The sequence below is a fragment of the Cynocephalus volans genome, chromosome 1 (assembly GCF_027409185.1).
Source record: "Cynocephalus volans isolate mCynVol1 chromosome 1, mCynVol1.pri, whole genome shotgun sequence".
NCBI classification, from domain to species: domain Eukaryota; kingdom Metazoa; phylum Chordata; class Mammalia; order Dermoptera; family Cynocephalidae; genus Cynocephalus; species Cynocephalus volans.
Window position 1 is genome coordinate 275,959,565 of NC_084460.1, and position 26,238 is coordinate 275,985,802.

A 26,238-nucleotide genomic window follows, 5' to 3' on the forward strand; every position below is an offset into this window, starting at 1 on the left:
ATTAATGTCACCTGTTTTTTTCTCTCCTAACAAAGCTCGAATGTTCTATATTCTATTTGTATTCATTTTTTAAAAAAAAGCTTGTTCATGCCAAGATGCTAATGAGGAAATAGGTGTTTCTAGAATTACTGCAGCCAAAAAAGGTTAACTTTGCAGTGAGGTATTGGTTTCTTTCTAACTAAATATTAGGTAAATAGAACTATGCTTAAAGAAAAGGGCATTCTGCCCGGCACTGCAAAGAACATTTTTTATTTCTTCTCTCACTGTCAGAATGTATCACACATGTCATGAATATAAATCTGAGCAGACCTGGGTCCAAAGTCTCTTATTAATAAGATGCTTATTCACCTTCACCAGTTTGTTTCTTTGCTCACCCTGTGTAAATCAAAAGGAGAAAACCCTGGATTATACAAGAGAGATTGCCGCCTGTTAATCTCACTTAATTTAAGTCAGAAACTCCAGAGACTTCTCTAATTCTGCATAAATTAAGGGCCTAGGCTTCCAAAACACATTTGCAATACATGTGTGTCTGGAGCACAGGACGAGGAAAGGCAAGTAAGAGAGCCTGATGGAAACAAATAATCAAATTGAAAAAAGTAAACATTCATAACTTTTTAGTGCAATGTAGATTCATTTCTTCCCACTTGCTACCCTACTCTGCTACTTTCCTCTTGACAAAAACTGGTAAACCTATTTTTATTTAATTCATTTTTTAAGCTATCAGTTTCAAGCTTGCTTTCTTTATGTTTACATCATTTATTTAGTCTGATCTTTTCCCATAAAGATAGCTACATTATTATTACCGTAATGTTAGTAATAACATCAATGTGACTAATTATATCTCTTTATGACAAACAATTTGATTGTCATGGAAATTATAAGAAGAATAAGAATCATATAATTTTTATTTCATAGCATGGAAGCGTAATATTACTTCATATTAATAATAATAACAAACAGGTGTTTACATGCTCCTTTCATAATTATTTCTGAACCATTATATTTTTCAATATAGAGAAACATTATGTAAATAGAATAATCTGTACAACTACTAGGAATGATGAGGGTGACGATAAAATAATTTTGCAATCTTACATTTGACCATGACCATGTAAACATCAATAGTGCAGATGGGAGGCTGAGGCAAACGTTCTCCTTTCTCTAATAAATCAGGGATTTCTCGGGTTGGAATTCCATCATAGGGTTTTCCTCCAAAGGTCATCAGTTCCCATATAGTGACTCCTAAATAGAAGATCAAATTCTCCCATAAGCATGTTAACAAAATATTTTGAACAAACCGGCAATATGCCAGTGTCAAAAGAATGTGTCTTAAAGACCCATCAAAACAGAACTTAAAAACAGGCTTTTCAGATTTGTATATCCATTCTGAGAACCTCAAATGCCAAAATCTTTGAGGGAGAATTCAACTCTAGTATTATTTTATTGGAATTCTTAATGAGGAGCAGAAACAATTTAGAGTGGATATCAGAATACAGAATCTGTTCCCTATTTCTAATTATAAGTAAGGCTAATGTTTGCTGATCGAAGTTCTGTTTCATTACATCACATTACAGCCCATAAAACAATTAATTTACTATATTACCTGTATTCAGCACCAAATTAATATGATTGCAGGTAAAATCTGACAGGGACTAATACTGAGATTACTATCTTTGCTATAAAGTTTCTAAGAGGATAAACTGGGGTTCCAGAATGATTTCCTTATGTTATGGTAAAGAATCACGGCTCTCTTTTTAACTGACAGAAAGAAAACAGATGGAATAAAACAGATTTATTTGTTTAGCACACATGAGAGCCTGAGTGAGGAAAGAGCCATATGTAAGGCATCAGACATGTGAAGTAGACATCCACAGCACTGTAGGGAATCAGGAATATTTTCCTAGGTAGTGAAATCACTTTCTTGAGTCCCTAGAACACTGATTTCCTCTGAAAAAGTAAATACCTTAAATGTTAGTATGCAAAAGTCAGTTTTATAAAAAGTAATGATTCTGATTTAGACAATACTATGCACACTATAAATCTCTTTATTATATAATAATTACATAATTAAAAAGTTACACGTTTCTTAAGAATAAAGATTTTAAAGTTCAAAAATAGCCAGCTGGGCACAAAGGTATTACAAATGAAGTTTGGTTGATACATATATACAAACATCTTTTAACATAAAATCCATCAATTAGGACTATGTTTTCTTATAGACTGCCATCTGTAATGAATTATTTGTTCAAACTGAAGTCTTTTCTTAGTCTATAACAGTTATCATTGCCTGGTAATAAAAATACAAAGCTTAAAATATGAAAATATATGTGAACTTCAAATTATCCTTCATAATAAAATTATTAACTATTATCTGATGTCTTTGGTTAATATTGACACCTTTTGATTTTTTGGTATAATGTAAACATGTAACTAGTGACAAAATTTAACTGGTTGATCCTTATTAAATCCTTAATGTTGTATAGTAAGGAAAGGCTCCATAGAGACAAAAAGTAAAATTCAGTGTCCATGAGGCAGGCTGGAACAAGCTGAGAAGTAGATGACTGTCCATTTCTCATTGTCACTTATACTTATAGACTATAAATTTAATGAGGACATTTTACTGACTTATGTAGGCAGTAATAAAAGAAAGAATGGATGTTCTTACTTCTCTCTCAGAACTTCCAATATAAGCAAGATACATGCAAAGCAAACACAAATCAAAATAATAGAAAATATAATCAACGGAAGCATATAAATACAAAAACAAAAGCTGAAACATCAAATCCCTCACTTCTTCCAATATTATTCCAATTATATCTTTGCAAGGGTGATGACAAGATAGGGTTAAACAATGATGGTTTCATGTAAAAGGACAATCCCAGAAAAACTAATCCAAAACATCCTGAAAATTTACACTGTAATCCTGTCATCTGAAGGGGTATATCATAGCTGATGCATATTTATTTATATAAAAATAATGATGCAGCCAGTGATACTTTTCCAGAAAGTGCACTGTAAACAAGATTATGTAGCTTTCTCTGCCTTTTATGCCTTTTGCAATCAACTATGATATACCATAAAATTCTTAAAATGCCTTAGAAGTATGGGTTGATGACCTGGGCTGTGTTTCAAAACAGAGTACCGTCTATCCCTGTCTATCTACCTTCTATTTATTTTCACTGAACAGCTCCTGGGATTTTGCACATCAATACGAAAAAAAAAAAAATTATAGCCTGAGTAACAGAATTTTCCTCCAAAGGCAAACTTTACCATTAAACGTATGACTGTTCTGCCAACATTTATATATAGTTATTTATTTACTTGACATCATTTAAGTTTGCCTGCAGAAGATTGTCACATCTATTTTAGAGAAACATAAGTAGAAAAAAGAAAAAGAAAAAAATTAAGTATATATTTATTAAAAACATATCAAATTGTTACTGATAATATATAAATCTGTCATAATATATGCAATATATAAATTTATTTATATCATATAATATGAGGGTACCACAAAAAGTTTATGGAAAGATTTGTACTATCTTCCAATTGTATTTTTTCATTTACTTTTTGAAGTACTCTCATATATATACTTATTTATATTATGTAATATAGAAATTCTAATCCACATGCTAATCTGAATCGTATCATATATAAAACTATCACATACGTGGTAGATTTGTTTTTCTTTTTATTACTTACAGTAGATTAACAACTAACTTTTGTCAAGCATTCCTCCTGTATTTGTCTAAACCTCAAACACACGACATTTTCTGCTTCTAAAATGAATAGAATACATGAGGCCTTCGTGGAAATTTTAACACCTCTTTCTTATGGCACACACGTGGGGGGAAAACCCATCTTATTAAAATGTCAAATAATTTTTAAAAATATATTAATTCTTTCCAAGATAAGAAGTGTAAGTTTGGATGGCTTAAATTTTTTTCTAAAATTTTTTTTAAAAAAAGGTAAAACTAAGCTTAAATTTGAGTAAAATAAATTGTGCCATACTTTTAAATCCCACTACCACCCTTTTTAGTTAAACAGGCATTGTACTCTTTATTTGTAAGACATGCTAGTTTTATATGGTATATTTAAACTTAGAAAAGGCGTTGACTCTTTTTTGCTAATACTAGACTTGAGAAGTAGCCAGACATAAGGGTAAATAGCCCATCTCAATAACTGAGTAAAACACAGTAAAATAAAATTTCTAATTATAAACATCACTCTTTTCTCGTTCATAACATTCACTCTAACATTTCCAAAAGTAGTCTGTAAATCAAAATTAAAGTTGCAATTAGCAGTCTTTCCTCTTCCCTCTGCCCTCTTGTTAACCACTCTCACTACTTTCAGTAATTATTCTTTCTCATGACAATAATCTCCATTTTCTACTGCAGAACAGAAATTCCCATAACCAAAACAAACAAAGTTACTTTTATTTTTGTTTTTTAACATTCATTGTATTTGGAGATATGTTTTCAAAGAATAGTTAAAAATTAAGGCTGTGAGATTTTGTGAAATTGTCCCTAAACTAAAATTGGCTGTTTTTTTCTATCCATATCATCAGACAAGTTGCTACCAAACAGAGCTTATGGCAAACAATTCAGCAGAGATATTAGCATACTACATTTTAAAGAATGAGGAATAACAAAAAGGACAGTTAACAGTGCTATTTAGGGTGTTTTTCTTTTGTTTTTAAATGAGAAAGTAAGAGTTAATTCCTTTAGGAAATGTGGTACATAAATAGGTATTTCTAACATAATAAAGTAATTCTGCTTAAGACATTTTACATGAATTTAACATTTATTTTTGCCTTAAAAGCTTTAATTCACAAGGAAGATTTATTTACCATAGCTCCAAACGTCACTTTGATGTGTGAATTTCCTGTAATGAATACACTCCAGAGCCATCCATTTAATTGGCATCTATAGAGAAATAAAAAGTAAAAGTTTTATAATTACATAACAAGTCATTTTTATATTTATTTCTTAAATGCAAGTCATTGGACTGGCCCCAATTATATTTTTACACTGTGTGTGAATAGATATATTTTTCAATATAAGAAAAAAATGAATTGAAATTTATAAAATTCATAAAGTGAGTTAATTTAAAACTATACCTTTTTTTAAAAAAGCTTCATAAACAGGGAAAATTAAAATAATAAAATAATTCTATAGTTCTTAATGTTTAGTAATTAAGTTACTAGTTAATGTTATGACTGATACTATGAAATTTAAACATTTAATGCACATGTTTCTAAAACTGTGTTCATATTATATTTTTTTCAAGAAAATGAGATTCCTTACATTTTCAGTTATCCCTTTTCATCTCAGACACGTTTTGGTCAACTAGTATAATGCATTCTTTCTACACTTGCCCCCTCCCTTCCCCTCTCATATGATTGGTCACTAAAATGCCCCAAATTATGGATTCCAAAGTTAGCATTGCTTTGTTCCCCAGCCACAAATGACCTCCCTCATCTTGGTTAGCCAGTATTGAAAACATGTACCATTTTAAAAATAGGAACTATATAAAAGAATGTGAGAGAATCAGCACAAATCCATCATCAGTACAAGAAAAACAGTGCAACCCACATATTCTGCTGGTGATGGGTCAGCAGAATGAGTTTCCCAGCATTATATAGCTGGGAATATAATTAGATTCTATGGAATAAAGATAAACACTTCTACTTTGCAGTTGAAAGCTTAAAACTAAATAGACCTTTGAAATCATGAGGTTGGCTGCTCACCAAGGTGACACCAAGGTAACTCTATGACAGAATCATGGTATTCAGTGAAAGGGAACAGAAGACACATTGAAAGCAATTTCCCTATGGGCAAGGAGTTAGCAGACTTTATGAACTACGGACATTGTGCTAAAGAAGTAAGTTTAAATCACAGTTGGCTTGATAAAGACTTAATGTTTGCCAGGCATTTAAAGCTATAATGAATCTTGCTTTAGACAAATCTTATGCCTCAAATCTTATGTTATCAAGACAAGTGAAGTTATGTGATTTATAGACTTCTACTTCTGTGCAATCTTGTAGTGAATTTCAAAGCTGTGGTCTCAAACTACTGCAATTTGGTAGTAAACAGGCAAAATAGGTGAATAAAATCAAGGAAAAGTCAGATAATTCCTCAAAACTGAAGGTTTTTTTTTTTTAATATGTCTGTGTTGTTTTACCTTTCAATAAGATTTGAATATGGGCAGTTATATAAGAGTTTAGGATAAAAATCAATGTTAAGCATTTGGAAGCCAGTCATTGCAAAGTATTTGTAATATACAAGAATATTGGGACAACCCTTGACAAGACACTTAATACACATATGTATATGACATGTGAATAACTATTTTTTGTTAGTGTGAGCTTATAGGTAGCCAGGAATGGAAAAGTTAATGAGGAAATACAAGAGCTGGAACTAAGGCATGGACTGAGACCATATGCAGAGCAGGAGAGGCAGGAACACATTTGTTGCAGGGGCTGAGGATGGAGAGGTAGAAAAGGTAGACAAAGCAGTGACTCTGTTTAGAACCCTGGGACAGAGCACTTACATTCTACTTGAGGAAGTCAGGTAACAAATACTGTAGGTAAATTATATACTATGATAGAAGCTAAAAACAAAACAAAACAAAACAAAAAGCCAGATAAGAGGAATTTGTTGTATCTGGTGCAGGGGGATTGGTAGTTAAATTGGAAGCATCTTTCCAATGAATTATGATTCTTGGCAGTAGCCAAGCTTCTCTATAGTCTATGAGAGAGGAGTTGTGTCTCTCTGGAGATCTTATATTAAAGTTTAATTTCCAGAGTCCCTGAGGATTCATTTACTTCCCATCACTGGAGCTAACTTGAAGACCACGCAGGTCCAGACATGCATCACCTTCTTTTAGCTGCTTTTGAGAAATGGAAGCTCTTATATATGCTATATTTTTTGACCCTGTGCAGGAGAAAAGGCAAATGGTAGGAGGTTTATAATCTTCTAAACTTCAGGTGTATTGGTTTCTTCCTACAAAATATAAGGATATAAAGGGACATTACACTACATTTTCAAGCAATATTGCTCTCAAAAAGATACCCACCTTTCCTCCATCGGCATTGTACTCTTTTTCATCTCCTTCCAAGAGTCTGGCTAGTCCAAAATCTGTGATTTTCACATGGTTTGGAGATTTCACTAAGACATTACGAGCTGCCAAATCCCGATGAACAAGCCGTCTTTCTTCCAGGTACATCATTCCCTGAAAAACACCAAGTTCTCCAGTGACTGTTAATGCCTAGGGTTTTTTTGTTTGTTTGTTTGTTTTTGTTTTTGTTTTTTCATATTCTAAAAAAGGAGTCTCTTAGTATTCAGTTGAAAGTGCTTACTTTCTTTAAGTGAAGCCAGAATCCTAGAATATTTTCAAAATTAGAGAGAACCTTGGGCAGGGGGAGCAAATCACAAATAGATCTTGTCCTTTTTCACTTAAAGTCCTATAAATAAGAATGAATTATCTGCATATGAGCTAAATGTTGTATTATTTTTTCCCAGAGACTTGATATCCTCTTGCAAACACTTTCATTAGTGAGATGTGCAGGTTTCTTAGGGCACATACTTGGATAGACCCACATAATCCTAATCATTTTATTCTCAGTAAATTCTGCTTCATATCAACTTCCCCTTGCATACCCACTCCAAACAAATACGCCTAACATTAATTTTTAAAAAATATTTCATTTGAGTTTTAATGGTGCCCAAATTACCATCATAGAGTCTATCAAGGCTGAAGACATATTACTTTAGTAATTATGTACAAAATGTAGTATGCCCTAGGGGCCTTAAAAGACTGTAATTCTTAAAAAGGCTTTTATCACGTTAGTAGTCATAAGAACCCACAAGTGAAATTACATACTTTATAATGACCTTCCAATTAGTCTTTAATATGTTGTCTTCATAAAACATATAAGGAGATTAAAAATAAAGTTTATTGCTGATCGCAACGAGAGGTGTAGCTGAATCTCTCCAGCAATGTATACACACACACACACACACACACACACACACACATACATGTATATATTATATATTAATATCTACACATTTTCAAAAATAATCTGTAGAAATAATAATTATTTTGTTAATTGAACTTCAGCAGTAAGGAAGCTAAGAGGATGTTGGCAACAGGTTAATGTTTAGATCCACACACAATTACAGAACACATACTATGTTCTGAGCACTGTGCTAGACACTGGTGAGACAAAAAAGTCTCAGATAAGATCTGTGCATTAAAGGAGGACAGGAGCTAATCAATCAAGTGGGCAGATATGGAATAATAAACACTATTCTTAACTAAATAAATTAGTAAACATACCTTTAGCTAAAGGTTTATGTAAAACCAAGGAAATAAGCTCAGATGCCTGTATTAAATTAGAGTGGACATACTTTAATGATGAATTAGGAGAAATTCTGTATTTGGTGATTTTAGTGGTAAAAATGTCATTATTCAAAAACAAATCAGAATTATTATAAAAAGGTTGAAGCATACTTTCACACCAGTTGCAAATCAATACTGTTGACAGTTAACATTACAACTGCAGGACTTTGAAGGATTAATGTTTTCTGATATCAAAACAAAAGCTGTAGAAAACAGACACATAAATCACACAGGTCAAAAAATTATGAACCGTATACCCAGTGTAATGTAAAGAGAAGATTGCTTCAAACGACATCATGAGCCAAACTCCATATAAATACCCAGTAAGTACAACTAGTGGAGATACTGCCTGATATGGTTCAATCAGTCAGCAGTTGGGTGACACTGTATGTATTAATGTTTTCTGAAATCAACCACAACTGGGATTTATGGTATTTTTGCCTTCTTTCCTAACCGATGCTTTCTGTTTGAGTACATCAAATTTGAAATTCCTGGAATAAGGTGATTCTGAAAGACATAGCCCTTATATGACTTAAAGGATCAAAAAATAAACTTATTGCTTTGGTGATAAAGTATTTTCATGTCTCCTGAAATAATTTTGTCCCTGTAAGAAATGTCCACAAAAAACATTCATTATTCTCTTTCTTACCACCTTCATATCAGAAAAAGGAAAGCACATTGGTAACAGGTTAATATTTATGTCCACACACAATTACAAAACACACATTGTGTGCTAGGAACTGTGCTAGACACTGGGGAGACAAAAAGACTCAGGTAAGGTCTGTGAATTAAAGGAAGACAGAAGCTAACCAATAAAGTGAGAAGATATAGAAGAAAAATTCAAATAGGTAGGTGTGATGCATGTGAGGCATTTAAAGAGAGTGGTAAGAGCATTCTGAGGTCCCTTTGTGGTATAGCCTAGCAAGTGTGCATGAGAGGAAAGCCTTCAGAGGTACCAAGACCTAAGTAAGTCTTGAATGATGTCCACCAGTTGGACAGGAAGAGGGAGAAATTGCAGGTGGAGAGAACAAGAACAGGGGGTATCAGTAACATGGTGCACTTGGACAAAGGAACATAATGCTGTATTTCTGAAGTGGAATGCATGAGGAGGGGCAGTGGTGAGCAGGGAGACTGAAAAAGTGAAAAGAAGCCAGAACCAAGAAAGACCCCTTATAAGAGGTTATGTTAAAAAGTTTGTGGAAATATGGAATTAAAAGCTAATACAAATCTTTCCATGAACTTTTTGAGGACCCCTCTTATGTCATGGCAGAGAATTTGGGCAGTATGCAATGTGGCAATGTGGAACTTGTTTCTAAAAAGGGAAGAACACGATTATTGTTGGACTTCAAAACATCATTCTGGTGCCAGTACTACTGGACACAAACGTAGCTGAAAGCAGGAACTACTTGCACAATACAGATGGGAGGTGATGAAGATGTAAAATAAAGGTTGAAAATTGGCAGTCCATGAGCTACATACACTTTCCAGATTTTTTCATTAGTTTGCAGACTGACCATGAGTCGATCTTTCTCTTTAGCTGAGTACCTACTATACTTTATTGAGGACATCTGATCTCCAGTGTTCCAGTATCCCACCACTCACTATTATTTCCCAGGAATTCTGCTTTTATCATTTATGATACTCAATTGAGTCCTACATGCATGAATGTCTGACTCTGCAAATAAATTAGGCCAGAAGGAATACCATGGAGAGGATTATTTCAAGGTATATTTTATAAAATAAAATAATCATCCTTGGTAACTGAATAATAAAGGACAGTAAATTGAGAATTATTCTGTTTTTTTGACTTTTGTAATCTAGGTGGATAATGACTCCTTGAAGTAAATATCATCCTAATATGAAATATCATTTATATATTTCTTAAACATGTGCAGGAATAGTGATAAATACTTTACTAACAGAGAACTAACTCACATTCGCCAAGAAACTTAAGACTCTGCTATGGTTTGAATGTTCATGTCCCCTACAAATTCATATGTTGAAATTCTAACTCCCAATGTGATGATATTAGGAGGTGGTGACTTTGAGAGTTGATTAAGTTATAAAGGCAGAGCCTCATGAGTGGTATTAGTGCCCTTATAAAAAAGACTCCAGAGAAATCCCTCATTTTTTCAGCCATGTGAGGTTATAGTGGCTATGAACAACCAGAAAGTATGTCCTCACCAGACAGAAAATTTGCTGGCACCCTAATTTTGGACTTCACACTCTCCAGAACCAAGAGAAATAAATTTCTGTTGTTTCTAAAATACCCAGTTTATGGCCTTTTGTTATAGCATCTTGAACAGACTAAGACACTCTAATGACGTATTCTATAATAAAGCAAAACTTTTAAAACTCCAGAAGTTTTTCTGATATTCTATATGCAAAGCCTCAGCAGGTGATAGACTATTCTGAGACTTAATACAATTTTTCCAGAAAAAGTATTTTCTTCAAAAATAATGAGAACTCAATTTAGGAAACCAGGTGACAATCTCTCTATAAGTTTCCTCCACCTACCAGGCCATCATTAAAAGCAATAAAAACAGAAGCATCTATATAATTACCAAACCATCAAAATATATTTGTTCGGTTGCTTTGTAACAATGACACATCATTGTGCAGATGGATACTTTCAAATCATTAATGGTGACTGCCACCTTAGTCCTACTTTACACTCTGAATTAGTGCTGAATCGTCTATGGATTACTCACAATAGGTGTCTCTACATCACAGTCATTAAGATAGCATTATCTTACGGGAAGGTCTCATTAGAGTCACATTCTCTGCTAGATTCCTTCAAAATGAAGTGTGGTGCAACTAAGGAGGCAGATAGTTATTAGAAATAAAAGTGACAAAACTGAATGAAGTCCCTAGAAGTTTGAAGATGAATAAAGAGGGTCATTTGTGATGACAGAGGGTATTGCATTGGTTGAAAAAGACACCTTCTACTCTGCTTGTAGCAAGTCCCATATCCATGCCATGTCAACTCGGTGAAGTACATTATGGTAATGCTTACACTGACAACAATCACAGTTAACATTGACCCTGTACTTAGAACACATAAACATTCAAGTAAATGCATCTACATTGGTTGGTTAACTTAATCCTATGAGATGCACACTGTTTTCATCCCATTTTAAATATGAGAAACCGAAGGCTAAGAGAAGTCAAGTTACTTGCTCAAAATCATCTTGTTAATGAACGGTAGAAGTGGGATTTGATCCCTTGTTGTGGGATCCTAAAGTCTACACATTTAAGCTTATTCCCTCTATTAACAGGTCACAGAATCATGTGGACATGTAGAAATTTATGTACTTGGTGAAGTCATATAGCTTTAACATATCCTAATAATGAAAAAAATATTATCAGATATTTCTGTGAATTTCAGGATACAATGCAGGTGATTGACATATTTTAAAATTTATATTTAAAATCCAGAGAAATACCGCATGTCCTCACTCTAAGTGGAAGCTAAGGAAGGAAGGAAGGAAGAAAGAAATGGGGGAAGGAAGGAAGGAAGGGAAAGAAAGGAAGACCACAATAATACATTAAACTTTCAGAAGGAGAGAACAGAACTATGACTACTAGAGGTGGGAAAGGGAGAGGAGAAGGAAGGTTAGGTAGAAATTGGGTCCTGGACACAAAAAATAATTATGATTTATAATGATGAACATGCTAATAATACTGGTTTGATCATCATGTATTGGATACAAATACCGAGAGTCAACTCTGTATCCCACAAATATGCAATTATGTTTCAATTATGTTTCAATTAAAACACAAATAATAAATAAATAAATAAAATCCAGCTAAATTATAGAACCTTTTATAGTTTAGCAGATTTTAATTGTGTAATTTGGAGGCTCCTTTCTTGCTTTGGCCACAAGTTATGCACAATGTTGGAGTAGGTATGAGTGTAGATTCTGGAGTCAATTGCCTGGTTCAAACCCCAGCTCTGCTATGTTCTGGCTCTGTGACTCTAGGCTAGTTATTTAACCTCTCTGTCATCACTTTCTTTCTCTCTAAATGAGCATAAAGTACGTATCCCACAGGTTTAAATGGGGATAATAACACCTATCCCATAGGTTCTTGTGAGGATTAAATAAATTAGTACATGTAAAGTACTTAAATAGTAACTGGCATGTAGTGAGAGTGCCAAACCTGCAAACCTTTGTTATTGTTCTACAGACAGATGTTAACAATCCTAGAATGCACAAGAATTGCTCTCATTAATTTTAATTGCCTATTTTAGAGAATCTGTAAACCTCAGGTAATATATCTCAGTGGGTGTTCAATAATTGTGATACATATACCCATAACCTACCTATCATGATTAATGTATGGATACAAATTTCAGAATGATTACTACTCAAAGCATTATTTTAATAATGATTCACCTGAGGATGCTGTCATGTAAGGAGAAAGAAAAATTAGGGAATATATTAAAAGATTTGGTGCCCTCCATAACTATATTCAGGAATTTAGTGAAGATAAAGATAATAAACAGGTAGATCTAAGTCTTCAGTGCGTGGAGTATTTTGCACTGGGTTGATAAAAGAGTAGAATTGATATACCAACCTGTATGTCCTGTATTGCACAACAGGGAGGGGAGTTTTTGGTAGATGTGTTTCAGGGGCATTTTGTCTGCTTCATGATCAAGTGCTACAAGTCTTATTTTATCCAGACCATCCAGAATTTACATTGTCCATACTATTCATAATTTTACCATTTTTCCTACCTTGTATATATGCCATAGTCAGTTTTCAAAGAATGCTTACTTATTTTAAGTTTTGCTCGTCCCTCTTAAAGTGTGCATCACAGTAAATACAAACTAGCTAGACAAAGTCAAATTTTACTCTTGATTTTCAGAAATGCACTTTAATACTAAATCCAAGGAAGATTTTATTAGAATTGAACTTAAAGTTTTAATCTCTGTTTAGAATCAACCCATATAAATTGTTTTATTTAAAAAAAATCAATGAATTACTTAATTTTAAAATATCAGTATTGATGAATACCTGGCAATAACCTTCTTTTCAATCTTGTGATATTTGACTCACAATTCTCTAGCAAAAAAAGCATTATTATTATGTTTTAAGTCAATGTAAAAGTATATTCTGCCCAGCTGCAGGAAGCTAAAGGAAGCCAAGAGAGATTGGATTATTTCTGACAATAAATATTTGCTTCTCACATATTGGCCATGTGACAATTTCATCAAATACATGTTTGAAGCTAAACATTTCAAGCTGCAGTCAGCTCTCATAGACATTAATCTCTGGAGTTAGCAAGAATATATTTTTTTCTATTTTCATTGTAATAACCTAAAGCTTTCTTAATAACGGGAAGCTTCAGGAAATCTAGCTTCAGATGAAAATTTCTCCTCATTTCCACCTTTCCTTCTAAAAGCAATTCTATGCCTGAGGATAAAAAAAAAATCTACTACAATACTTACTCCTGTTAAGGCTAAACATATGAGCACGTTCAAGGAAAGAAAGGTATCTTTTTTGGATAGAGTAACTGATTTTATCTAAATAGTGCATGAAGGGAAACTAAGGGGTCTCTGTAATAGAAATCAACTGAGAAGTCTTTCCAACCAGCAGAAGCTGGTTTCTGTCACGACAGAATAGAAAGAACACAGAACTGAGTGTTGTGAGATAGAAGTCCTGGACGTATTCCTAACTAGGTTTATGACCACAGGTACTCATTTTACCTCTGCTATAAAAGTGACAGATTGGCATAAATGATCTCTGAGGTTACCTCTAGCTTTAAATTTTCATTACATGATAGATGGAACTATAAAATACATCTTCCTGAAATATTAAGTTGTGGGCCAATAATAGACACAGAGAACATTAAAGAGGTAGAGTAGATGTCTCCCTTCAAATGCTTAGTGAGAGCCATGAATGTGTTTTAGTGAGTCATTTTAGCGCATCCTAAGTTTAAGATGTCAGACTCTAGAAATAAACCCTAGCTACTTACCAGTTGTGTGACCTTTGTCAGTGAACACGTTAGTATGTTTCACTTTCCTTATCCATTAAATGAAGATACTTATAGTTTCTAATGGCTTAATGTTTTTAAAATACCTAGCATATTCAATATTCTAAGGCACCATGAACTTATTAATAATTAACATCAAATTCATCCTTCTTATTAAAAATGCAATTTGACCACTGTAAGGAAAAGAAAAGGCAGTCAATTGAAACACCTATTGGTTACTCAGCATTGCCAGGTGTTGCAACTTCTGTTTCTCATTCTATTTGTCCCTGAATGTTCTTATTATTCTACTTAGAGGAAGAAAAGCAGATTCACAGGTCTATCTTGGGCTGGCTTGAAGTTAATACTCATGATTAATTCTCTACTTTCATAATTGCAGTTATGATCCTCAAGAGGCTTGGTTAAGTTGTAGTTCTGAGGAAGATTTTGGAATATTGAAGACAACCAAATTTCTGTCATTTTATTTTGTGCTATTTGTTCAAAATAACATATGTGAGTGTGTGTGCTCACATGTATGTTTGTGCATACACACTTGCATGTAGTAGATCCTGTGTGTACTGCCCAGAGTCCTCTTCAGGATTATGGTTCTTCTTACAGTTTTGGAGGCTGGGAAATCCAATGTCCAGGGAGCACACCTGGTGAGGGTCTTGGTGGTGGCGATAGTGACCCAGGGGTCTCACATGATATAAAATGGCAGAGCAGAGAAAGACTAACCTCATGTGCTCTTCCTTTAAAGCCCTCAGAATCATGCCCCGACCACCATTATTAATCCATTCACTACTGCACAGTCCTACCATCTAATCACCTCTTTCGGGCTCCACCTTTCAATTACCATATTAGGATTTCCCACTGTCAACAGTTATAGTGGGGAATTAAGCTTCCCCATGAGGTGGCAGGGGTCATCCAGTTTATCGCAGTACTCATACCCTAAGCTGGAAGTGGTGATTGCTCACGGCTCCCATTTTAGCTGCATCTTTCTGGGAGCATTGACACTCCTGATCCAACTGCAAAGGGGGCTGTTTCGTTAGTCTTTCCCTCTCTTGCAGGAGGCAGCCCAGATCCAGTGATTGGGTGATGTAGAGTTAACAAAGGCTGGATTCCTTTGGTACTCACTTGGGTGGTTATCATATTGGATGACACCTCTGTTGTGATTTCATTGTAACCCAATATTTCCTCTATCTGATATTGCTTTTCTCACTGCCTTATAGGTGTTTTCCTTAGAACACTTGCCAAAAGAAAAAAAAAAAATTAAAAAGCCTTCCCACAAGCAAATCTGTGTCAGAGACTATTTTCTAGGAGCAATGTGTGTGAATTTTTTTCCCTTTGTTTTCTTTTAGGATCTCAGGTACAGAGAATGTTTAGCTAATCATACTCCATAATTTGTGCATACTATTATCATCGTTCCCTTATATTCTCCACTCAAATCCCATACCTCTATACATCAAAAGTATCCACAACAGTGTTTTTAAAGCATATCCTTCCAATTCCATCATCTATATGTTTATTTCATTTTATCTATATGGGTATTTTTTTGGTTTGTAGGGTTTTTTATTTTAATTTATTTCATTGTACATGTTTATGGGACACAGTTTGTTGTTTCAATATATGTATATATTGTGCAATGATCTAATCAGAATAGTTAGCATATTTATCATCCAAACATTTATCATTTCTTTGTGGTTATATTTTTTTAAAGCAGAGTTTTGTGTTATTTTTCACACACAGTTTGTGTATTACATAGGGTCCCTGTTTTACTTATTATGTCTTATAAATAATCCAGTTTATTGCTTCACATTGTTGCATTGAATATACATACAAACTCAGAGACATGCAGATATATAACACCCACGTGCACAGTCAGTTTACTGTCTAGTCCCCTATTGATGGGCAGCAAATTTTCTTCCATCTCTTTGACATTACAAAAAACACTGAATGCCACTATTTGTGCTATGCATCTGCTTAACAATATAAATAATCTCCTACTCTGCACTAATTTTAGTGTAGGAGAATCTAGACAAATAATGAATAGTAATAGTCACTGTGGAAGACAACACAGAGAGATTTCTTGTTAGTTTAGAAGAGACTGAAATCATACAGGGAAGGCAAAATATAATTGTAAATGTTGTCATTATATCTATTTGTACATATAAAATAGATAACATTTATTAAGCATTTACCCTGCCAGGGACTATTCTAAGTTCTTTGTACATAGGAAGTCATAGAGCTCAATTAAATCTGTACTACTATTATTCCCATTTTACGATGAGGAAACTGGTATACAAAGAGGTAAAATAATTTGCCCAAAGGTAACAAAGCTCACCAGAACCAAGATTTGACTGAAGACAACTTGACTGCAGAGGCAATGATCTTAACCTTTACAGTGTGTGACCAACTATATAAAACTCTATTCAACAGACGACAAAAATCATATAGGAAACAACAAAAGACTATATCTAACTGAATGACTGTTACATGGATAATAGTACTCAAAGAATTCTGTGAAGAGAAAATTCTTCTATATAATAAACATTAAAGGCTTATAAACAAACCTCTTTGGTTTTGCTGGGTTCCCTGACGATTGTGTCTCTGGAGACACTTTACAAACCAACGATTTGTGAATTCAACGATGTATCTTCAACAATTTGAAGATGGCCTGGCTTTTAACTGGCACTCAAAACATGTTTGTGGTTGAATTAAATGAACCGTAAGACGAAAACTTTGTAAGGCTGTCCGGGCAGTAGCATATTTTTCTTTACAGTGTTAGTAGAGCAAATTTAAAGCTTACAATATTTATGCTGGGATGGGGGAAAGCAAACTCTGCAGCATTTAGGCCAAACTCCTGATGCTAAAATTAGGGTACCAAGGAGAGTGAATGGAGACACCACTTATAGATTCTTGAGGTTGGCAGACATAACAGATATTTTTCTTCTTGCTTCCTGAATTTTCTTCAGAAATTTCATTGACCACTCTTCACAATCTTTTGGAAAGTTCCATTTAAAGAACAGCTTTCTTGAGACTCGAAAGTCCTCTTAAGGAAATAAAAAAATAAATTTTAAAAAAATATATAAGTTTAACAGCATGTGTGAGAAGCCTCTGAGTGCCTACTAAATAAATTGTGGGTAAAAAGCTCATCTGCCTGGATCAAGAGAGTACCAGACATGCTACGGTCTTCCCTTCCCATCAACCTCTTGCCAATATGGTTACAACAGGAGGAGTAAATTTTGTAGCGTCTGCACTCTCGCAGGAAGGTGTACTTAAAATGGATTACTTCTGCTCTTTAGGCGGCCGATCAATAAAGATGTGGATTGCAATAAGAACGGAGACGTCTGTGGGCTGTAAGTAGTTATCCTCTGTGTCTTTTTAGAAATTAATTAAAAATCAATGAAGTGTGCAACCTATTAATACAGTAACCTCTACATTAACAGATAGAAGCCGAGCCTTCCTCTGAGCATACATATTGTGCAAATACACTCAAACATTATAGGGAGATGGTTGAATGTCTTAACACCTTAGTTATAATTGAGCAGAAACAGATCGTTTCTAATATTGTGTGGTTTCACAGAGTAGCATGCCACTGGTTAAAACCATAAACCTCAGGGATGGGGATACATATATACAATTGTTCTTTTTAAGGAAACTATTTCAAATTTTTTGAGGTATCCTTATTACACAGTAAAACTTCTGCTCTCATACAGACCTAAAGAATTTCAATGGCTATATATTCTTAAGTGTGATTTATGAGTACAGTCAGTTGAGTTTATTTATAACTGCTAAATATTTTCCCATGGAAAAAAGAAAACCCATGAAATTTCTAAAACACTAAAGGCTCTTGTGTGATTTGAGCCAATTTAACGTCCACATAAGGAGTCATTCAATTCAGTTCTGCCTTGTCTCATGTGGACATCAAAGGACCTGGCCCACCTATGCAGATGCATACCCAAAGCATGTAAAGCTAACAATGGTGGCAACCACAGACTCCCTTCTAGAAGTCACCCAGCCACCTCCCAACTGCCTGCTCTGACCCATGCTCTTCTTGCTCAGGCTTTGTTCCACCTCAGAATCCTCAGAAGGATCTGAAGCACAGCTTCCAGTTTTCGTTTCAATCCTTTACAGTCTATTTGGAAGGCCGTTTTGATGCACTTCCTTCTTTCAATCTTGTACTCTCCCTCCAGCTGAATTCTAGGGCTTTGTCTCTCACACCTGCATAAAGACTAAGAGAAACAGACTCTTACTTTGCATTTTGGCTCATTTTCTAGCCCAACATTACTATAGAAAGATCAGATATCATCACATAGTTTAAAATGAGAATGGACTATCTTTAATTATTTAGACTGGCAAGAAGTTGTCATCTGAGTGTCTGCTGTCTTCACAGGCTTGAGGACACATATGGTGTAGTAATAATACAAACTTCACTGTTTCTTGGTCCAATCTGCTTGCAGAGCATCTGTAGTTCCTAGCCCACTAGCAGCCTTTTCCAGATATTTCTGGGTTTTCCCAGAGAGCTTCACAGATGCTCATTATATTAGTCCATTTCTGTTGCTTATAACAGAATACCCCAAACTGGGTAATTTATAAAGAAATTAAATTTATTTCTTATAGTTTGGAGGCTGGGAAGTCCAAGGTCTGGGGAACACATATGGTGAGGGCCTTCATCCTGGTGGTGATTCGGCAGTGATGCAGGGTGTCACATGGTGGGAATGGGCTGAGCAAGAGTAACTTTCTCACTTCCTCTCCTTATAAAGCCATCAGAACCATGCCGGTGATAATTCACTACTTCACAAATGGATTACCCCATTCATGAGATCACAGTCCTCATGATCCAATCACCTCTGAAAAGCCCTGCCTTTCGAATGCCATAATTGGATTTTCTACCCTCTTAACACTGTTACAATGGAGATCAAGTTTCCAATGCATGAACTTTTAGGGGACACATTTGACCCTTAGCACTCATGAATACTCTCTCTTGGTTCTATTACTCAGGGCTCTTCACTATATCTGCAACCATTGAACCCACAGCTGGAACTCCTCTGGAAATGCTGATGTCTCTTCTGGGGCTGCTATCTCTATGTGCTCCAGAAGCTGCAGCTTATATATTTCAAAATAGGGAATGACGCCCTTCTGTGCTCCTCACTGTGTCTCAGCCCTGCTGTCTTCCACATGGCTTTAAGGAAGTGCTCTACCTCTTCTGAACTTTGTGGCACAGTTTGCTCCCAGATGTATTAATAGCTATGACCATAGTCACAAACAGTCCCCTTAGAAACAACTTCTTCAGTAACTTTAGTCCCTGACTCCATAAAGGCTCAGATCTAGACCAAGAGGTAGGCATGAAAGATCGACACATTCCTCTTTGCTTAATCCTCCTCTTAGGCCCCTGTACTTGCTGTCATTTCCTCTGTATTCCTTACCCTCCGATAAACATGCACACATGTATGCTGTCACACATGTGCACTGAACCACCTTTCTCTCATGTAGCCAAAAAAGTCCTCAAGTAACTCCACTCTGCTTGCCATTCCATCTTCTTTTCTTGGAATTTCTTACCTGGAGCTCTGTGGATAAACAAAGCTGAAAATTCTCTAGGTTCTTTTGCCTTTGCATATACTATTTCCTTTACCTGCAACAGCTCCTCCTCTCCCCCGTTTCCCAACCACCATACACTGCTTCATTCTTCCTACCATGCTGCAGACACAGACTCGGTCAAATCTAACCCTTCCTTTGATCCCAAATTAGATGTTGTTCCCTTTAAAATGCCTTCCCTCACTCTCAAGTACCTTGGGTCACTCTACTATATGACATCATAATGTCCAACTAAATCTATTTATTTATCTACCTACAAAGGTACTTCAAAAGGTTCATGGAAAAATAGAATTAAAAGATAAAACATATCTTTCCATGAACTTTTGGAAGTACCCCTGTCTATCTGTCTATCTATCATCAATCGATCTATCAAAAATATCTATCTATCTAGAACTAAATCCTGAGTTTATCGAACAATATTTTAGAACAACTTTCTGTTGCATGGCTAAATCAAAATTATTTTATAAAGCAGAAAGAGCATACACTCATATTTATAAATCAGGCTGCATCTTCTATGCTCAAGATTTAAAAGTCTATACCACATATTACCCAATGCTAGCAGCTTCAGGTGAGGAGTAGAAAAAGCTCAAATAATCTAAATCCCAATTGAATGCTCATGTATGGACCTAATTAGTTTGTCAACTATTTTTCAGAGAATTAAACACCAAGGAGAGTGTTGGAAGTAGAAATCTATGTTTTCACTTGCTCAAATCCTAAAAAAATTAAAGATTTTCATCTGACTACCTTTCATTCTTTTGCTCCAAACCCCTATTGATTGTTATGTGCCTGGAGCTGTAAATGGCGTGCTCCTGCTGAAATGACATAATTCAGCTCGGCCCTCCTCACGTTGACCAATGCCACCACATTGTGGACAGTCAATAAATAGTCTATTGACTGATTTCCTCCTCTTCCTATTCCATCTATTAATCACCACTCCTTCTATTGCCTTCAAATCACCAGTTTAAGAGAAGAAGAAATCCCAGCAATAATGAATATATTTGTAAACATATAATCTCATAACAATTAAAAGTAAAGGAAGAGTAAAAAGGGTAATAAATATTTAATATTGTTGGTAGTAATTTTGTGTTGCTAATAATGATTTTTACTATATTGTCTCTTTGCTCTTTTTCTGGTATTAAACATTTGCTAATTTTCAGGCTTTCTTGCATATATGTTACAAATTGCTTACCGAATATTTTTAATTCCAGAAAGCTGTTTGGGATTTGGGACTAAATACTATCCATTTCCCTACAAAGGTAGTAAAATTAGGGTGTTTTTCATGCAAAGTGCCAAAGGGGAATTTGAAAGTTGCCCTTTTTCATTTTGGTTTCCTCTGCAGTTCACAGATTTATGCAGTTAATATCTCAAGTGGAATAAAATTGAAAGCACACACTATAAAAACTGTGTTCTAAAGGATCACGGTCAGACTATTCCTGTTTATCTTTGACAGTGAAGAGGGAGTGGAGAGGGTAATAATGAAGAGCGTTGTTCTAGGAAGACTTTCCAGGCTTCAATATTAGCTCAGCCACTCACTATATGCAGCTATCTGTGTGACCGCCGGCATGTTAGTTAGTTTCTCAGATGGCTAGTATCTCCATCTATAAAATGGGGATACTAATAACACCCGAGAATTAAATGAGATGCTACATGGAAAACTCTTAGAGCAGTGCCTAGTCAAGAGTAAACATTATTAGTTATTATTATTGCCTCCTTTGTCCAGCACCTGTTTTTCAAAAGTTTTCAAATAACTTACAACATTCCAAAACTTACTTTTGTATTTAGAATCCCAAAGATCATCTATCAACTGACAACCACAGCTCTTGATGTTCCTACAACAATTTAATTTCAGCAACCTTACCATCTTTAAGCTTTGTTTTGTGTTTGTATACTTTTATTTATTTATACAATTACCTAAATGACACTTCTCTTTGATGTTCAAAAGAAAATACGGTGGAAGTGGAAATAAGAAAAACATTCTTATGAAATTAATATAATTAAGACAAATAGAGAAATTACTAAGGATGCTAACTAACATTAACATATCTTTAGCCTCAATTGGACATTCAGTGAACTTAAGCTGGATGATTATGTTAATCTTAAGAGTAAAATTTAAGAACACGTAGAAAAAGGTATAAATACTTTATTGCACATGAGGTTTAAAGATAAAGCTAATTAGATATTTTATGTCACTCAGTTATCTATAATTGAACCCCACTTATAACATATAGATCTATCATTTACATTTAAGATTTTTTTACTTTTTCCTTTTTAGGAATTCGGTATGTATGAAAATCAGAGACACTTTATACTTGTGTGTAGGTATGCATGTTCTATGAGGTTATCAGATACTTACAGGAACAGGAAGAAAGACTATGTATTATTTATTTTCTTTTGATTCCTTTCTAGTTTACTGTGTATACAATATACATTGTGCATACAATTCACTCTGTATGTAGTTGAAAAGGATAAAGAAAGTTCCTTTGTTTCTATCAACAATTGTTTATTAAATAGCTATTATGTGTTAGGCACTCTGCTAATTGTTTTACATATAATGATGACATGGCATTTTCTTCAAGCTGTTCAGAGTCTGGTGTGACAGACATATGGACACAAATAGAAGATGTAAAGGAAGTGTTCAGAAAGCACAGAAAAAGATAAAATAAAAGCTTCAGAAAAAGGGAAATGTAACATTTTCTGTGTTAATTACAGAAGGTCTTACAGAAGAGATGGAATTTGACCTTGATATTGAATGAAAAAGATATTTAAATTTTTAGCTATAATACAGTAGGCAAAGAACATTCCAGACATGCTAAAACATACATGAAAAGACACAGAGTCCTAAAATGGAATGGTATTGTTTAGGAAAACAAGCAAGAAGTTCTATGAGGATAGGACCTCAGTTGACAAGGGCAAGACGTGCTATCTAACATGACATGCAAGGCAGTTACTACAAGTCTTGATAAAACAAATTGTCATGACCAGATTTGGCAGTTGTGTGGAGAACAGACAAGAATAAACAACATTAGAAAGAATCAAGGATCTCAAGTAGGAAACTATAATACTAGTTCACATGGCAATGGCTTAGTGTCTGACTAAGGCAGGAATTTGGAGTATTAAGTTTAGGTTGAGAACAGCAGATAGAAGTGATGTTTATCAGGGATAATGAAGCCACGAGGGAAGGTGAGATTACTCAGAGTTTCTCCACAGTAAGCTCAGGAGAAACAGCATTGCTAAATGGTGGGCAACAGAAAAGAAAACCAACAAAAATGACCAAATACAGTGGCTAGATTTGTGGGAAAAGAACAAGAATAGAGTGGTACTGTAGACTCGCAGAGAAACAAGAGACATGTTAAGTACAATAGGGAGGTCAAAAGGATAACTGAAGAGGGACACTCGAATTTGGAAATGAGAATATTGGTGATCTGGCAAAAGAGTCACTAGATTGCAGTGGACTCAGCAGTGGATGAGGATTTGAAGAACAGGGGTCAACAAAAAATATGCTCTTTTTAAAAATAAATGAATAATTAGGCAGTCACTTTACAAAGATGAGAAGACTGGGCCGGCTGGTTGTTCACCTGGGAGAGTGTGGGTGCTGATGACACCAAGGTCATGGGTTCGGATCCTATATAGGGATGGCCGGTTGCTCACTTGGGAGAGTGTAGTGCTGATGACACCAAGGCCATGGGTTCGGATCCTATATAGGGATGGCCAGTTGCTCACTTGGGAGAGCGTGGGGCTGATGACACCAAGTCAAGGGTTAAGATCCCCTTACTGATCATCTTTTTAAAAAAAAGAAAAAAGAAAAAAGAAAGAAAGAGAAGACAAGTTTGGGGTTGTGCCCGTCCTGCCCGCAGAGAGCTGATATAGTTATGGGACGCATCAGAGGAGCCAGGGACTCAGGAAAGATTGATGATATAGGATGAGAAGAAATGACAGAGAAACACTCCTGCTGGGATGGGATCAAGAGTGCAGCTAAAGAGGCGTGTTTTGTAAAGGAACAAAGACATATTTTGCTCTGAAGCAGCAATGGACGAAAAGCTGAGGGCTGGAAGAGAGCAAAGGTGGAGAAGTTCATGTCCTACTGTCATTATTTTTCTAGGTAAATTTGGAGACAATAAAATGTGCTGAGAATGAGAGGAAACACTAGAGAGAAAAGAGGTTTCGAATGGCCCAAACGAGGAACAGTGATCTGATTTCACTTTGTGCACCAGCAAAGCAGGTGTCCATGGAGAGGGAGAAAGAAAGCTCACAGAAGGACAGGGTAAAGATTTCCAAAAATATTGAGGCCAATATAAGGCAGAAAATGTACGATTGTAATGGCATCATCTAGCTTGAGTCTTTTATTGTCCTCAGAAGCAGAGACACAGAGAAATTGGATATTTGGGGTTCATCCAGGGAAAGGTATCAGCAGGCGAGTGAGTTAAGAGGACAGAGATAAGGACAAAAGAACAAAATCAACTTTGTAGAAACAGGAGAATGTTATAAAAACTCTTAGAAGAAACTCAGAACGATTTTGGACATTAGCATGAATTTTGAATTTAGTTTCTTCTTCAAAGGCTTTATTACCATCACCAACAAACACATGGGTCACAAAATATTTCCTCCAATCTAAACATTTAAAAAATAAAATCAGTTTCTCTAAAATTCTATTTTTAAAACTTCCATTATTTTAAGCTTAATATTGTAAACCTGAAAGTATCAGATGACGATTGTATAATATCAGGTACACAGAAACATGTATATTCTATAACAATAGGATAAAATAAGACGGTTCCATTTTTTAAACTTTTTATCAAATGAATAAGGTATTCTTCACTATTTGATTTATTTTAACAATTTGGCTTCCAATAAGTCCTCTTACATTTTTAGTTACAAGTGATCCATGTCTCCTACTGAATTTAAACTGAAACTATCATATATTTTCAAAACAAGTGAGGATTTTTCCCCCATGTCACAATATATAACATTTAGCTAAAAGGACCTACCTTTAAGAAAACTGTAGACCCTCTATTAGCCACTGAAAGAGTAGCATTATGAAGCAACACATAAAGTCATAGAACTGAATTAATGGATTTAATGAAACCAGTGACTGTGGGTTACAAAAATCATTGGGTTTATTTTGCTGTCAGAGTGAGTTTATTTGAATCATAACTTCTATATTTCTTTACAATTATCATCATGTTTGGCATAGTTGGACTACTTTTATATGACTTTTAAGTATTCAATTTCATTGTAAAGACATCAAATGCAAATTTGACACTTTTATCTTTTATGACAAGACTTAGCTCAGTCTGAAGTAATCACTGTATTAACATTTTTTAGCCATTCAAATCGTTCAATTCATTATTACACAAACAGCAAGCATCCCCAGCCTGTTATTAATTCCTACTGTTTTAATTACAAGAAAAAAAAAAACTCTATGGAAGGCTTTTGTGGATAATAGCATTGTAAACACAATCTTATGCAAAGATATGAAAATAAAATAGAGTAATTTTTTTCTATGTTGATATTCTAGTAGAAATACTCTATTTTCTGGCAAAAAAAAAATTGAAAGTCTGTTAAAATGTAATGGTTCTTCCTTTGAATTTAGTCATAAAGACACATTGCTTGGAAATACATATTACTTTCTGCTATTTGGAAACACATGAAGTCTACATTCAAGGCCAATAATTTTATAAAACAGTTTTACATCCACAGGGATTTAACAGAAACTTTGTTTACTTCTCTCTAATCAAACTTAGTTCCTGTTTCTGTATATTGTGATTGCGTGTAAATGATTGTCAATGTCAGGAGATTCAAGCTATTCAACCTTCAAATTAAGTGCTACATAAGATTTAACACAGAAACAAAACCCAACTTTTGATCTTAGTAATTAGTAGAATGTTTAAATCAGCTTCTTTACAAAACTAGTCACCTCATTTGGCACGTATGTTAAGAAAAGCACAGCTGGGGTTTGGCAAGTAAGGAGAAATTTCACAGTGTATTTTGTTTAGACTAGGTATTATCATCATTATTTTTAGTCTAAATAAGAACTTATCGCATGAGGAGACTCTCCTGTATTCTCCAGCTTAAGAAGTTGAGTTTACATTCAAACAATATTGGAAGATAACTGACTTTAGACAAAGTACTTGAGCAGCCACTCACAATCTTATAGTGGTGGTAAGGGTAATTGTATGTGTGTATATCCACCCAGCTCCCCTCCTCCCAACGGATAATGCAATACGGATTATGAGAAATGTTATAATGAAGATGCAAAGGTATATA

At 34.7% G+C, this 26,238-nt stretch overlaps 1 protein-coding gene across 3 annotated transcripts in view; it reads right to left on the reverse strand.

The window, feature by feature from the left end:
* The window catches only part of ERBB4 (erb-b2 receptor tyrosine kinase 4), a 1,081,647-nt gene that overhangs the window by 39,255 nt on the left and 1,016,154 nt on the right, over positions 1–26,238 (reverse strand). For 2 of the 3 annotated variants that reach the window (XM_063078424.1, XM_063078415.1), the window contains exons 21-23: positions 7,078–7,233; positions 4,850–4,925; positions 1,096–1,242 (exon numbers count right to left, since the gene is read on the reverse strand). In XM_063078424.1, coding sequence (XP_062934494.1) covers positions 1,096–1,242; positions 4,850–4,925; positions 7,078–7,233 — 379 coding nt within the window. The remainder of the gene's footprint in view (positions 1–1,095; positions 1,243–4,849; positions 4,926–7,077; positions 7,234–26,238) is intronic. The other variant, XM_063078433.1, reaches the window with a different exon arrangement.